The sequence below is a fragment of the Taudactylus pleione genome, unplaced genomic scaffold (assembly GCF_031769625.1).
Source record: "Taudactylus pleione unplaced genomic scaffold, aTauple2 ptg000805l, whole genome shotgun sequence".
NCBI lineage: Eukaryota > Metazoa > Chordata > Amphibia > Anura > Myobatrachidae > Taudactylus > Taudactylus pleione.
In genome coordinates, this window is record NW_028285207.1 from 238,178 (window position 1) to 255,714 (window position 17,537).

At 40.7% G+C, this 17,537-nt stretch overlaps 1 protein-coding gene across 1 annotated transcript in view; it reads left to right on the top strand.

The window, feature by feature from the left end:
• Positions 1 to 17,537, top strand: part of LOC148474856 (uncharacterized) — a 202,790-nt gene that overhangs the window by 81,729 nt on the left and 103,524 nt on the right. The window contains exons 6-7 of the mRNA XM_088458079.1: positions 1,453 to 2,131; positions 4,245 to 6,059. Coding sequence (XP_088314205.1) covers positions 1,453 to 2,131; positions 4,245 to 6,059 — 2,494 coding nt within the window. The remainder of the gene's footprint in view (positions 1 to 1,452; positions 2,132 to 4,244; positions 6,060 to 17,537) is intronic.

A 17,537-nucleotide genomic window follows, 5' to 3' on the forward strand; every position in this document is an offset into this window, starting at 1 on the left:
AGCCAAGAACAGAGCCAGGTTTGGAACAACATGTAAGCAGGAGGATTAGAGCAGAGGTGAATAGTCTCACACAAGCCGGAATCAGTGTATCGGCAGCAGGAAGATCGGAGAAGAAGTGAGTAGCCACACACCAGCTGGGATCTGTAGTAGGTAGTCACACCAGCTGGGATCTGTACATTGTATCCGCAGGCAGAGCAGAGGCAAGAAATCAACACAAGGGGGGGGGGACAGAGCAGAAGTGGGTAGTCAAACACCAGCTGGGATTTATACACAGTATGAGCAGGAGCAGCAGAAGATGGTAATCAAACAAGCAAGGAGTGGAATACTTTATCACCTAGCATTGTGTGCAGGAATAGCTTTGATAGCACTAGCAATCACCTAGAATCAGCTGCTAGGTCTGCCCCTACTTTACAGTGTCAGAGGATGCAGATCTAAGGGCATTAGGACTAGCAGACCACTTGCACATGCACAGATGAACTTCCATAATGCTGGGGACTCAAAATACACCTGTCACACATCTACTCAACCAAGATACTTTAACAGCTTCTCATACTGCTGAAATGGTATAGTTTACACAAAACATATGTAACATGACATGAAATGAGGAGCCGCATTATAGGCCTAAATGTGCAATTCAGAATGCAGATTCCTGATGATCAGGAATCTGTGCAGATGCCAGACCCGTTATGCGCAGATGCAGAATGTGTCTGGGGGCCCGCATGGAGACTGCCAGCAGAATGTCATTGATTGACACTCTGCTGCGGTTTGTGGGTGGGGAGGGGGCGTCAACAGCCTCCGTTACCCAAAACTGAGTTGTGTCACCACTATTGGGGGGAGGGAAGAGGCCAGGATCTCCATAGCCTGATTGAAATTCTCTGGCCTCTTCCTCGCTGCTGCGATGGCCGGCTGCATGACTCTATTAGCAGGCCGATCGTTGCAGAGTATCTGATGCTGCATTTGACAACGCAGCTTGGATAGGTAATGCGGCAGGAGGCGTGATGCTTGCTTGCGAGCAGCTTTGCAATTCCGTCCGCCCTTATACCATCCTATTGGGTGTGTTTTTATAAACTTGTCTCTAGCTAAGTTAGATGGAACTTAACCCACTGTAAGAGCTGCCATGGAGAACATCAATGAAAAGTACTTTTCAGGTACATAACTTGCTGTTTTCTCTAACATCCACTTGGAGGACACTGGATACTATGGGGAAGAGACATCAGGAGTATGAGAGTTTCCAGTTAATATAAAGTGACCATGCTCCTGTTTCCACACTCCGTACCTCATAGTATCCAGTGTCCATCAGAGGGAGAGAAGGATTCATAATGCAAGTGCAAAAATCCAATGTTTCATTATATGACCTGTGTGCATCTAATACACCAATATTCTTCTAGATAATCTCAATCAGTGGAACTGAAATTACTAAGTATTATTTTATTATTTTTGTGGATTATTTAGAGTGAAAATCTGACTAATATGAAGGCAGAATATACAGAGGGAGAAGAAGAGACGTATGTGACTGATATGAAGGGAGAAGATATAGAGGGAGAAGAAGAGACGTATGTGACTTATATGAAAGCAGAAGATATAGACAGAGAAGAGACGTATGTGACTGATATGAAGGCAGAAGATACAGAGGGAGAAGAAGAGACGTTTGTGACTGATATGAAGGCAGAAGATACAGAGGGAGAAGAAGAGACGTATGTGACTGATATGAAGGCAGAAGATATAGAGGGAGAAGAAGAGACGTATGTGACTTATATGAAAGCAGAAGATATAGACAGAGAAGAGACGTATGTGACTGATATGAAGGCAGAAGATACAGAGGGAGAAGAAGAGACGTTTGTGACTGATATGAAGGCAGAAGATACAGAGGGAGAAGAAGAGACGTATGTGACTGATATGAAGGCAGAAGATATAGAGGGAGAAGAAGAGACGTATGTGACTGATATGAAAGCAGAAGATCCAGAGGGAAAAGAAGAGACATATGTGACTGATATGAAGGTAGAAGATATAGAGGGAGAAGAAGAGATGTATGTGACTAATATAAAGGTAGAAGATATAGAGGGAGAAGAGACTTATGTGATGGGTGATCAGCAGTGTAAGGAGGAGGAAATCCCTACAGATATCAGCACAGGTGAGTAGTAAACACTAATTACAAAAGAGTATCAAATATTCTCTCCATACACCATGATGACAGTGTTCATCTTAATGTTAACCAGTGTCTTTTATATGTGGAGTGTTTGTTTGTACTCTCTATGTGGCTTTGCTTCCCCAGTTCAAAATATACTTCTATGCTAATCATTCAGTATGTACGATAATCTCTTTCTACACCCTCTTCTGCCCCTATTAGACTCCTGCTCTCCTCCTCACATCATGTCACTGTGTGTTACCAGCCCAGAGATCTGACCAGTCTCCTTCCCACACTCTCTGGTATATCTCATACATCAGGAGCCATCAATCCCTATTATACTCCTGCTCTCCCCCTCACATCATGTAACTGTGTGTTTCCAGCCCAGAGATTTGACCAGTCTCCTCCCCACACTCTCTGGTGTATCTCTTACATCAGGAGCCATCAGCCCCTATTATACTCCTGCTCTCCCCCTCACATACTGTCACTGTGTGTTACCAGCCCAGAGATCTGACCAGTCTCCTCCTCACACTCTCTGGTGTATCTCATACATCAGTGTAGGGGACGTAGCTATAATGATTAAATCACTGGTCAGTGTGATGAAACCCCATGTAACATAATCCTACTGACTTGCTTCTGTTCCCTGCTCTGCCTTTCTGCTTTTTTTCCTCTTTCTGCTGTTGCCCATCTGTGCTCTTCACCATTCTCCTACCCGTCCTGCTGCCTTTCCTCCTCTATGCCCTGCGCCATTCCCCTACCCTGTCCTGCTGCCTGCCCCGCACAGTGCCATGCGCCATTCCCCTATCCTGTCCTGATGCCTCCCTCGCTCTGTGCACTCCACCATTCCCTACCCTGTCCTACTGCCTCCCCCCTCTGCGCCCTGCACCATTCCCTTACCCTGTCCTGCTGCCTCCCATGCTCTATGCCCTTCACCATTCCCCTACCCTGTCCTGCTGCCTCCCCTGCTCTGTGCCCTGCACCATTCCCCTACCCTGTCCTGCTGCCTCCCTGCTCTGTGCCCTGCACCATTCCCCTACTCTCTCCTGCTGCCTCCCCCGCTCTGTGCCCTGCACCATTCCCCTACCCTGTCCTGCTGCCTCCCCAGCTGTGCCCTGCACCATTCCCCTACCCTGTCCTGCTGCCTCCCTGCTCTGTGCCCTGCACCATTCCCCTACTCTCTCCTGCTGCCTCCCCCGTTCTGTGCCCTGCACCATTCCCCTACCCTATCCTGCTGCCTCCCCCGCTCTGTGCCCTGAACCATTCCCCTACGCTGTCCTGCTGCCTCCCCCGCTCTGTGCCATCATTCTGTGTAGCTCTGTCCTATCGCTCTCCTTCCCTCTCAGCGGTTATATACAGTGACCCTAAGTTAGTAACATGACTCTGTTGGGGCTACTCTCCCTGAGGATGACCAGAGGACCATATAGAGGCTGCTTTTGCTACATATATATCCACCTGGAGAACTTTGTGTAGTGTGGACGCAGTTGTTGGTAATTAGCCCACAAGTTTCCTGTGTGTATGTGTGAGAGCGTTCTAGATGGGTTTTGTGGTTCACCAACGTCACTGACTAATGAGGCTTCCTGCTCTGTGATGATGGCTAGGGAACGTTACCCAGCAAAATCTGCATTTGGGGCGGAGATATACATTGGTGATGTGCTATCTGCCTGTCCCTTGGGCTGGGTCTCTGGCATATGCTGATAATGTGGGTGTGGTATTTTATCTGTTTAAAGAGAATCTTATTTGTTGGTTCTTTTCTAAATGAAATAATGTGGTCATAGCTCATACCTGCAAATTAAACAAATAAACGCTTTATTTATTATAGTAACATGGTGGAGTGATGGTTAGCATTACTGCCACACAGCACTGAGTTCAATTCCCAGCCAAGGTGCTTTGTGGAGTTTGTATTTGTTTCTTCCAAAAATCATACTGGTAGGTTAATTGGCTTCTGACACAAATTAATCATAATGTGAGTGCGAGTAGATATGGTGGGAATATAGATTGTAAGCTCCATTGGTGCAGGGACTGATGCGAATGTCTAAATATTCTTTGTAAAGTTCTGCTCAGTATGTCTGTGCTATATAAAGATCTCTTACTAATAATACAGTTATTGTATTTCCAGCAGATGGACGCACAAGCAGGAATACCTTGGAGAGAGATCTCATCTTGACTACAGATATTAAAACAGAAGATAGCTTAACACAGGAATCTCCAAGAGATAATCCCGTTACACTAAATTTACATCCAGTACCTCACAGTGCAGCTATATCATCTGATTTTTATAATTATCAGGATTGGTCTCCTGATACCTCAGCTTTTGTTACAAATAGTGCAGCTCATACACCTGATAAATTATTTCCATGTTCTGAGTGTGGGAAATGTTTTAAACATAAATCATATCTTGTTACACATCAGAGAAGTCACACAGATGAGAAACCATTTTCATGCTCTGAGTGTGGGAAATGTTTTAAAGATAAATCCAACCTTATTGCACATCAGAGAAGTCACACAGGGGAGAGGCCATTTTTATGCTCTGTGTGTGGGAAATATTTTACACGGAAATCACATCTAGTTACACATAAGAGAAATCACACAGGTGAGAAACCATTTTCATGCTCTGAGTGTGGGAAATGTTTTAAAGATAAATCAAATCTTGTTACACATCAGAGAAGTCACACAGGTGAGAAACCATTTCCATGCTCTGAGTGTGGGAAATGTTTTACAGTGAAATCACATCTTGTTAAGCATCAGAAAAGTCACACAGGGGAGAAGCCATTTTTATGCTCTGAGTGTGGGAAATGTTTTGCACATAAAGCAAATCTAATTACACATCAGAGAAGTCACACAGGTGAGAAACCATTTTCATGCTCTGAGTGTGGGAATTGTTTTAAAAATAAATCACATCTTGTTAGGCATCAAAGAAGTCACACAGGTGAGAAACCATTTTCATGCTCTGAGTGCGGGAAATGTTTTACATTGAAATCACATCTTGTTATACATCAGCGAAGTCACACAGGGGAAAAACCGTTTCCATGTTCTGAGTGTGGGAAATGTTTCACTGAGAAATCACATCTTGTTACACATCAAAGAAGTCACACAGGTGAGAAACCATTTCCATGCTCTGAGTGTGGGAAATGTTTTACATTGAAATCACATCTTGTTAAGCATCAGAAAAGTCACACAGGGGAGAAGCCATTTTTATGCTCTGAGTGTGGGAAATGTTTTACACATAAACCAAATCTAATTACACATCAGAGAAGTCACACAGGTGAGAAACCATTTTCATGCTCTGAGTGTGGGAAATGTTTTACACAGAAATCAGATCTTGTTAAACATCAGAGAAGTCACACAGGGGAGAAACCGTTTCCATGTTCTGAGTGTGGAAAATGTTTCACTGAGAAATCATATCTTGTTACACATCAAAGAAGTCACACAGGTGAGAAACCATTTCCATGTTCTCAGTGTGGGAAATGTTTTACCCAGAAATCACAGCTTGTTATACATCAGAGAAGTCACACAGGTGAGAGGCCATTTCCATGCTCTGAGTGTGGGAAATGTTTTACATTGAAATCACATCTTGTTAAGCATCAGAAAAGTCACACAGGGGAGAAGCCATTTTTATGCTCTGAGTGTGGGAAATGTTTTACACATAAACCAAATCTAATTACACATCAGAGAAGTCACACAGGTGAGAAACCATTTTCATGCTCTGAGTGTGGGAAATGTTTTACACAGAAATCAGATCTTGTTAAACATCAGAGAAGTCACACAGGGGAGAAACCGTTTCCATGTTCTGAGTGTGGGAAATGTTTCACTGAGAAATCATATCTTGTTACACATCAAAGAATTCACACAGGTGAGAAACCATTTCCATGTTCTCAGTGTGGGAAATGTTTTACCCAGAAATCACAGCTTGTTACACATCAGAGAAGTCACACAGGTGAGAGGCGATTTCCATGCTCTGTCTGTGGGAAATATTTTACACGGAAATCATATCTTGTCACACATAAAAGATCACATAGGTGAGAAACCAATTCCATGCTCTAAGTCACACCTTAGCAGACATGAGATTTCACACAAGAGAAAAGCATTTATATGAGCTGACACAAAACAGGGTTGCAGGAACACTCCAGTCACGCAGTATTTAACATTTGAAATGATCCATCTGCAGATAATTGGTATGTGTGCCATTAATATAAAAAGAGGAGAAATGTACGTGCTAGGGAAATTTTAACAATAAATAATGAATGTAGGGTTTGCTAAAGATGCAAGACAAATATATCATATTTTAGTATGAACTGTCCCAGGGGCAGTGACAGATTTCACTATCGAGGTTATTTGGATGTTGCTACAAGCCGCTGTTGCAGCTTACCTTCTTGCTCCCCGGCTGTCACTCCCCATCCGGGATGCCATGTTCTTCTGCCTGCAGCTTCAGACAGCCTCCTCTGTTGCCAGGCAACATAGATGCCGAACTAAGATGGCGCTTGCTGGGAGATCAGGACACTGGGCAGCCGCACATACTTCTGGAACCACTGGATGACGGCCATTGGCTCAGCTGTTGGCCATTAGTTAATCTTCAGCTTTGCTTGCTATTGGTGCAATATCATTGAAAAATGTGCCAGTCCAGCGCCATCTTGCCGGTTATAGCGTACCCTTAGCACGTGTACTCCAGTTCTGTCAAGTCGGACTTTTGATCATGAGACTCTTCTGCATGGCTATGACTCCTGTGGAACATCTATTTGTTCACTCGCAGTTGTCATCTAGAGCAGTGTCACCCACGTGTAAGACCAGACGGCAACCTAAGTACCAGTGAGCATTTCCAGCTCTAAGGGAATATTCATATCTAAACAAGGGGGTGGAAAGGGACGGGTTGTCTTGAGTGGTGCATTGTTATCAAGTAAAATATAACCTTTACTAAGTCAAATATAAGGGAATGGGGAAAGGGGTAATAGGTCACACCATGCCTATTGTGATTGCAAGACTACCCTGGTTATAATGACATGTTTATTTTAGTATCGTATAGTCACATTCAGGGGTGCTACTCAGGGATATATCACTACTACATTACACATCAAGAAAATCCCAATACCAGTGCACAATGTCCCAATAATGCTATAATATAACTTTTATTGCTAATCTTTAATATCCACCTAAGTGGTTGGGTTAAAACCCAGCAAAATATGAAAAATTAGATAGGAAATAAAAGGTTTAAAACAATCGAGCTCAGTCACCAGTGTCTCTAACTCATACACTAACTAGTGCGCTGCTGTATGTGACCATATTGTGAGAATCACTATTATAATTACCAAGTAAGTATATTTATTATATAGATTACAATCAGTAGTATAATATAGTGTGTGTATACCTCTTGGTACAATAGATATTAGATTATAGCTACTTAATAGTCATGTTTGTTATCTTCATATATAAACTCCATCATATGGAGATCAATATACTGTAATAAACACATTTAATCTAGCATATTCTCCGTGTTTCTTATTGAATGTGCATGCCTGGAAAGGCCCATGCTACATATTTGTGTGTTATTTGAATGAGATTTATAACACAGGTCTTCAAAATTTAAGGTATTGAAAGCTTTTTTAATAATACTTTTTTATTCTTAATTATACTGTGTACATCAAGAAATAGTTTATTAAAAAAAATTAGCACATCACATTTACCTATAGGGTTTACAAACATTTTTAAGAAAAAACAAGAAGTTTAATTGTTTTTGACATTTATTGTGAAATGTGATGTGTAGATGATATCACTGTTTTTGTCTTAATTACATAATAAAATAACAATAAAATCAAGCAATAATAGAAACAAAACCATACTTATTGAAAAAATCGTTAATATCTTGTTTTTTTTGTCTTCAAACTTCATTTTGTCGCTTTTCGCTTATAAGCTTATAAGTTGTTGTGTGTGTGCAATGTACCTTTAGACAGTATGGGGTTTAGGCCCTTTGTAAATTTCAGCTCCAGGCACATGTGGACCTTACAGAATAACATGATGTGATATGCAAAATCGGGAGTCATTTTCGTGTTCAGAAGCCAAAAATATACATATCACATAAATTTGTTAAAAAAGCTTTTTCATTGCGGACTTGTGTTATTAATCTGGCGATCGCAGACCTGTGTCACTGTAACACTTGTGTCCTCTTTACTGTGTCACTGTAACACTTGTGTCCTCTATACTGTGTCACTGTAACACTTGTGTCCTCTATACTGTGTCACTGTAACACTTGTCTCCTCTATACTGTGTCACTGTAACACTTGTGTCCTCTATACTGTGTCACTGTAACACTTGTGTCCTCTATACTGTGTCACTGTAACACTTGTCTCCTCTATACTGTGTCACTGTAACACTTGTCTCCTCTATAATGTGTCACTGTAACACTTGTGTCCTCTATACTGTGTCACTGTAACACTTGTGCCCTCTATACTGTGTCACTGTAACACTTGTGCCCTCTATACTGTGCCACTGTAACACTTGTGCCCTCTATACTGTGTCACTGTAACACTTGTGTCCTCTATACTATGTCACTGTAATACTTGTGTCCTCTATACTATGTCACTGTAACACTCGTGTCCTCTATACTATGTCACTGTAACACTCGTGTCCTCTATACTATGTCACTGTAACACTTGTGTCCTCTATACTATGTCACTGTAACACTCGTGTCCTCTATACTGTCACTGTAACACTTGTGTCCTCTATACTATGTCACTGTAACACTTGTGTCCTCTATACGATGGGCCTGAGTCAGAGCCGCTCGTAAGCGGCCGCTCGTTCGCTCTGAGCGATGTTTGCCCAACTGCGCATGCGTACGGATCGTAATACGCATGTGCGAACCAGTCAGTGCGGCCGAAAATCGCTTGTTCGCTAAATAGCGAGTGCCTGCTATTTTGAGTGACAGGAGGAGGCGTATGTGGGTGGTAACAGGGGAAGGTGCTTGAAAATGGGGAGTGGAGAAACGAACGCAGGCGTGCTTAAATGTCAAAACGGGTGTTTTAAGGGTGTGCATAATTAAAACAGCAGCGTCATTGACCACGTCACTGGGTTATTTTATAGCCAGAACTGCTCGCAAAATTGTGGTAGCAAAAACCAACCACAAGAATAGCGAGCAGTTCATACGCTGGTCGATGTACTCGATTAATCTAATAAATAGCGGACATGACGTAGGATGTGAGCGGCCAGGGGGCGTTTTGTACCAAAAAATGACCGCAAGTTTTGTTCGTTCGTTCAGACATAGAGGCGTGAACAGACCGCAAAGAGCGAACGGTTCATTTGAATAGCCACCCCTTTTTTCTGAACGAACGACCCCAAATAACGACCGGCTCTGAATCAGGCCCTAAATGTCCAATTTTTATTGTGGTTATTGTATAGGAACGCCAAAGAAGAGCAGTAAAAAAAAATCCACACCAACAAAGGAAACGATTACAAGAAAGAAACATGCAATGACACCATCAGAAACTGAAGGTAAATAACATTATTTACTTTGCTTTAAAAAATGTTGAACATTATACATAAAATGATTAAATTATATATATAAAAAAATATATACACAGGAGAAAAGAGAAAAAGAAGAATTTCTTTTGTTGAGGAAGAATATGACAGTGAAAGTGAACCAAGGACAGCGGACGCGGCAATAACCATATTGGACACAGGTATGCATGTTTAACCAAAATGTACAATGTATTTACGTAGTAGAAACATTGAATAATTATTGATTATAATTTTTAAGCTATAAAACTTAAAGGAGAGTTTTGTTCATTATGGTTGTGCTTGAAATAGTCAGTCAGAATTACAATGCAAACATTACCACACATTATTGTTGATATTATATGTCTCACCCTCTCATTACTCTAACCCTTATTTTCTAGTGTTAGTCGATGGTGCCCAAGTGCGCATGCGCACGACGGAGGAGGCTCCGTCGTGCGCATGCGCGAGACCCGAATAACAACGGCCAAGCTGTCATTATGGGTCTTGCACCAAAGTGCTGTCGATGTTGATTGAGAGCACGCCCCCTTTGGTGGGCGTGGCTGCCCAGACAGGCGTTCCCATGGGAACGCCTACCATCTGGGTCCGGCCCCACTGACATCACTAGTGATGTCAGTGGGAGTGCTTTTGGCTCTGATAGAGCCAAAATCACTCCTGAGCCTGCGGCAGCGATACCCTACTGCAGGGTCTCGTTTCAAGCCCGATGGTTGCGATGGTCTTGACCATCGCGACCATCATTTTGGCCGCTCGCTATAGCTGTGGGTGGTCACCCACAGCTATGCGAGCGGCCAGGAGGCCGCTCTAAAAAACCAGAGGGCTGGCCCTGATTCAGAGCGAGCGCTCTGTCAGAGCATCCGGCTCTGAATCAGGGCCTCTGTCCCTTAGTGCCTAAATCCAACCCTACCCCCAACTACATTAGTTAATTGGAGTGGGGAGCATTTATTACATTTAAGTCTTAGAAAGTTCATTCACGATCTAAAGAAAATTGCATTCTGGATATATATATATAAATTGGATATAAATATGTAAAAACTCGATATGGTTAACTTTTAATCTTCGTCGTGGTTAGTTCATCCAAAACAAGACAGATGTTCTATTCCCATAAAAGTATCTTTCATTGCTAAGACAATTTTGTCAATTAAAGACTTGTGGATAAAATGTAACTGTGAAATGGGGAAGCTGTGCACTTGAACACTTTGCTCCAAATGTACTAAGCTCTGGAAAGTGATTAGCTGGACAGTGATAAACTACCAGCCAATAAGCTCCTAACTATCATTTTTCTAACACAGCCTGAAACATGACAGTTAGCAGCTGAGTTGCTGGCTGTTTATCACTTTCCAGTGTATAACTTTTCACAGCTTAGTACATCTGTCCCTCAGGGACAAGCACAGTGAGAATAGTAATCTTGTTTACTATGAAATGATTGCAGCATGATGCAAGATTATATAATATACTGGACTTCAACTAAGGTACAGGAAAATACTGTTTTCTTATTTTCAGTAGATTGTAAAAGTGTATGAGAACTCCTGTTATCTGTTGTGCTTACACCCAGCAGTAATTTTTTTTAATGAACGCTTATGATTAACTCTGGTGAATATCCACAATATTTTTTGGGAAATCACAAAGCTGTCTCATCAATGAAAAAGACTTATGGAAATAGAACATCTAGATTGTATGTGAGTACAGTACACATTTGTTTAAATTAAACTTAAAATACTTGAGAACACCTATTGCATAGTGAGTGGAGTACACCACTTTTTATTCATCAACTCTTCATTGTGGGATTCTGCAAGAACTGATGATTACATAAAGGAAATCTGATTTAGTACATATTTAGTACACACTCCACTAGTGATTTTTCTTGGGTTATCAATATTCATAACAGAATATGATTTTATGACATTGGTAAAACATTAATATGTTGGAATCGTAAAGCAGAAAACACAGAAAGAACAGTTCCTTCTGACCAGGAAGAAACCGTAGGTGAAAGAGCAGCCGTCCTATAACCACAGTACAAGATTTTCTTGACACAGGTATGTCTGTTTCAAAATAATCAAAGACTATCTAACTTTCATTCACTGTACTGTTCTACATCGACATAATCACTACATACCGTTGTTATAATGTAATGTTATAAAATTTTCATTTTTGAAATTGTTTATTTTTTCTATTAATCAACATATATATATATATAAAATAGTTTTTTATAATTGCAGGAGGACAAAGTACAATAGATAGTAACATAGATACTGCATCTGGAGCATCATCCTCACCAAACTTGCAATCAAATGAAGAAAATGCACCTCAAAGAGAGACTATTAGTAAGGACCCAATAAATATTATACATAAAAAAAAGTAAGAAGTTTTTATTTTTTAATATCTTAGCGTTTATTTACATAATTTTAAATTTGTTATATTAATACTGCAATAATAGAGCATCGTGAATGGAAGGAACAGAAAATAAGAGAAGATCACAAATGGTTTGAACAAAGGAGAAGAGAAGATCGGGAATGGTTTGAATAAAGGAGAAGAGAAGATCGGGAATGGTTTGAATAAAGGAGAAGATCAAGAATGGATAGAAGAACAAAGGACAGAAGATCTGGTATGGATGGAACAACATTTTAACAGCCTGGCGCAGAGCATGAACCAGATTTCAAATATACAGCTAAATCACTCATGCAGTTGGAAAATGGTAGGCCAGTACTTTGGTCAAATGACTACAATGATTGATGTGCTTTTTAGTCATCTCCAACAGATGGACAGCCACTTTATCCATATGGTAGTGTGACAGCATCAAGGCAACACAAACACAAGATTGATTGCCAACCAACTGTAGCTGTTGACGGACAATATCAAAAGATCCTCTGAAGTAGATCCACATCTACAAACTGAACAGGTTGTAATGCCATCAACATACAGTGTAGTCCAGCAAATACATGAAGAAAATAGAGAGCTTCAGATGAGGATGGAAATGGAACGGATGCAATTCTCAAGCCAGGAAGAACAGGACCCGGAACCAAGAACTGATGAACCATGATTTTTAAAAGTAAAATAGATTTTTGATTGTAACCCTATAAATATATTGATTTTTTGTCAGGGGTTGGGGATGTGTTTTGTTACACTCCTTTTTTTTGGTGGGGTAAAATATGTTTTGTTGGGGGTATTTTTTTTTGGAGTTAGACTGGGCGTAAGGGTGCACAGGACCCTGGTGCGCAGGACCCTGTGATGACAGCACACGGATATCGGGCTGAGAGTAGGACTTGGGGACCAGGTGCTGGTTGTTTTTTCTTTCGGGAAGATTGAAGTTTCATGCCATGTTTGTTTTCCTCCGCCATTGTGTCCAGGAGAAGCGGGGCGGCATGAAGGGACCAGCCTGTCACTAGACAGGGAGGAACCAACGAGGCTGGCATAGAGCTGAAAAGGCGGTGGACAGATGGTAAGCGCAATATATTCTCTGGGGCGTCCCCCACAACATTTTGTTTTAAAATAAATACTTGAATAAAAAAGGGATAGTCATCATCCCAGCTTAAGGGATGCTCACTGTAATTACCATTACTAGAATACAAACAGTGGCCCTAATTCTACAAGTAACACAAGTGCAACTCTGCAGTCAGATGATTCTTTCATTCTTCGTATATACATCTTAGTTACAGTGCGTATGCAAACTAGTCACTAAAATAGGGAATGCGATTGCAATGTATACACAGGCCCACCTGGAAGTGATTGACACCAAGTATCATTGGTGGGTGGTGTGGGAGTGTGGTCAAGCAAGTGCAGGCGTGTCACTGTATATGAATAAAGTTGCAGGGGTGTGTATAATTTATCCATTGCAAACCTATATGCAGCCTGAGCAATCACTGTGTGAAGGGGGAGGATTTATGTTGTGCTGCGTCTCTAAGTATTGAGCTGCGAGTGTATTGTGATGGCATTCATTTCAAAAACATTTCAGCGTGTGCAGGATTGCTATCCGTGCTGAATCAAGCCCAGTGTCAGCTTCCCAGCTACAGAATGCAAAACATAGGCATGCAGAAGGTAAGTTTCAGAGGTTAAGGGAGTGTTAGGTCTAGGCACAACCGGTGCGTTAGGGCTAAGTTGCGGGAGGGGGATTTTAGGTTGAGGCACCACCAAGAGGCACTTGGGGTTAGGCACCCACGATAAGGGGGTTAGGTACCATAGGGGGGAGGTTAGATACCATAGGGGGCAGGTTAGGCACCACTAAGGGAGGGTTCCAGTTAGGAGGTGGGGGAGAAGGGGAGGGTTAGTGTACTTTCCATGCCCAGTCAGGATCTTCAGAGTTTGTGATTGCAACGTCAGTATTTAGCGAGATACTTACCAGCCGTCAGAATTTCATACACAAAGCTATAGAAAATAGTTGGCTAAATATTTATTATATGAAAGAAGAACTGTTTCAATAATTTAGGACTGTGTGTTATTGTTTTAAATAACATATTGGAGTATAGTTAGATTTTAATCTTATTTTTTTTCCATAGCTAATAGAGGAATTTGAACTAGTGAAAATGGATTTAAAAAATACAAGTCAATAAATAAAAAACATTTATACAAATACAATAACAAAATTATACAAAGAAAAACATGTAATGTATTGTTTAATTTGTCTTAAGCAAAGTATTTATTTTTTATTTGCGTCAATAAGAAATAATGTATATTTCATATATTTTAGCTTGTAAATGTTAAACTAAAATGTTATGTTGATTTGCTAAATTTATGTTGATTTGCTTTGTGAATAAAACATGGCTTGCATTATTTTTTTAACTTTAAATAAAAAATAATAAACATAAGTCTTTATTGTATTTTTATCAAGATATGTAATATCGACTTGCCATATAAAATTAAACATGCGTGTGTTTGTGTATACAAACACAAATGCAGGTCCGTTTATAGGGGCAGGCGACCCGTGCAATTGCATAGGGCGCTCCGCTCCTACCCCTGCTGACAGGAACGCTGGCCTCTGAAGCTACTGGAGGCTAAAGAAGCATTTACTTCAGAGACGAGCAGCATTCCCAGTAGTGCACTGCAAGGGTGAAATCATTGTTACACATGCGGTGCAGAGCCTACCCTGCACACCCGATGGATAAAGTTAGATCAAGACAGTGGCGCAAGGCAGTAGCCGCCTACGGAGGCTGGAGAAGACAAAGTGGTCAGGTAAGTAATACTAAGTAGGCTGGGGGCGTGGCATACGGGGCACTACTATATGTAAAAAATAACAACAGGGGACAATGCATAAGTGGCACTGAAAAAGGGTCAAATCTACAGGAAGCACCGCATAAGGGCCACAAATACAGGAGGCACTGCATAAGGGCCACAAATACAGGAGGTACTGCATAAGGGCCACAAATATAGGAGGCACTGCATAAGGGCCACAAATACAGGAGGCACTGCATAAGGGCCACAAATACAGGGGGTACTATTGCCTGAGAGCCAGTGGGGGTGCAGCCTGTGAGCTGAAGGGTTGGAATGGCAAGGAAGGGGGCTGGAGTGACACATGGAGGAGCTGAAGTGGTTCCGGATTTCAAAACATTTCATTTAACTGCTGTTAAATTTTTTTGGCTGTGTTGGCTTCCACAATTGCAATATTGGACTCCGCCAGGGATATTTAAGGAAGGCACTGAGACACGCTATCAATGGTTAATGGAGTGCACCCTTATCTGTGTGTGTGTGTATATATATATATATATTAAAAATGCCCACAGCAGAAAAGCAGGCCTACTACATATTTGCTTCTAAAGCTAGAGGCAGGATTAAAGACAGACGTCTGTATTCAAAGGTCTGTCTAGATCTAGATGCCAGAACCCCGACGGATGGCTTCCAGAACGAAGGAAAAACTATAGTAGCTGTTAGCTATGGGGGGAGGGTTAGTTTTAGGCCCCCCATGAGGTTTAAGATTAGGCTAGGGGAAGGGGGGGATGATGTTTAGACATCCCCCTTGTAGGATTAGGATACGTATCCTGTATATACAGTATGTGATTACAGGAAGCGTGTTTATAAACTGATTAAAAAAAAAAAACAAATAAAAAAGGATATAGTTAGGTATGAAAATGGGATTTTGTTAGCATTCTCTATTTGGTTTCTCGGTATATTATCTATCTAACTTGCCCTCTAATAAGGGACAGGTATGGCCGTTGTAAACGGGATGGCTGGCTATTTTTAGATGGTGTATGAAGGTAGAACTCGCGCATTAGCCTGGGGTTAGCCATCTACATTGCCGTCTGTTACATGGCGGATATAGACAATTACGGGACTTAGTGAGACTCCTCTGACTGATGTGACTTCTTGTTTGGCTTTTGTCAGTATTGTGACAGTGAAGGGAGATTGTTTACTTGTCGGTATTGTGATCGGTATTGTCATAGTTATGGATGTTTATATGGAAATGGGCTTCAGACTGCACACCTTGAACATATATATATATATATATTTATATATATATATAGAGATACTACCTGTGGAGACCATTGATATATGCACAAAAAAAGAAGTACAGGTGCTCAACTCCAAATTAACTGATTGTATATAAATAAATACATTTTTGCAATGAAAAGAGATTTTTGGCATAATCTTGGCCAAGGTTATGGGCCTACCCACCGGGTCCCTAACATACTAGGATTCAAATCCAGAGCGCAGGACACCCCCAAACTGGCCCAGCCAAGCCACCCCAGGGCACCGCGATAGTAAGAAAAGTGCAGTGTGAGATAGTTAAGAGCAGCCTAGGCTGCATATAAAGAATGAAAATAAAAGTGAAGTACATATTTAATAAACAGTGAAGGGTTAAAATGTGTTAGAAAGGAAAAATGTGTTATAACCATTATACACCATTGTTGACCATGAGGCAGAAGTTAAGGGTGTAGATATGCATTGAGAAAGAATCCTCTTTTTAATGATAAAAAGATAAATTTGATTAAAAAAGACGTTTTATTCATTTTACAAAACAACTATTTCTGGTTTGATGGACAGTTCTATTTACAACTTAGGGGGACTGCTATGAGCATACATTTTGCACCATCTTATGCCAATTTATTTATGGGATGGTGGGAGGAGTCAACAATATGGGAAAATATAGATTTTTTTCACAATATAGTTTTATGGGTTAGATATATCGTTTATATATTCTTTATCTGGAACGGGACAGAGAACAACCTTCTTTTATTTTGTGACATTTTAAACAAAAACTCTCTTAATATTAATTTAGTTTTTAACAAGAATAAATGAGATACATTTTTTAGATTTATTTAATTTATAAAAGGAGATAAATTAAACACCAAAAATTACAGTTAACAAACTGACAGTAACGCCTACATATACACCACCAGTAATCATCACCCATGGTGGCTAAAAAATGTCCCAAAGGGCCAGATTCAGAGAATATGAAGAAATTGTACCTACGAAAATGTATTCCAAGCAGAAGAACTCAAAAAGTTCATTGTGAAAGGATATGATACAAAATCAATTGAAGAAAATATTGAAAAGATGAAGAAAATTCCCCAGAGAAATTTGCTGGAATACAGAAAACCACAATCGCAGAATAATCATCCAAGACTCCCTTTCGTGTCCCCTTTCAACAATCAGTATCGTTCAGTAGAACAGATTTTTAAAAGACATTGGCATATTTTAACTAGTGACCCCTTTTAAAAAATATTATTCCCCTCGTACCCGCTTTCACATAGAAAAGCGCAAAATATAAAAAATAAAATTGTGAATAACGCAATCCCAGAAAAAAGGAGCAATAGAATAAAATCCACTGGATTCCATCGATGTGGAGTGTGCAACCCATCGACATCAAAAAAGTAAGATGGAGACCTATTCATCAACAACCACAGGACAAGTTTTTAAAATACGGGATTTCATTACCTGTGAAAGCACTAATTGTATATACACATTATAGAATGCACTTGTAATCTCT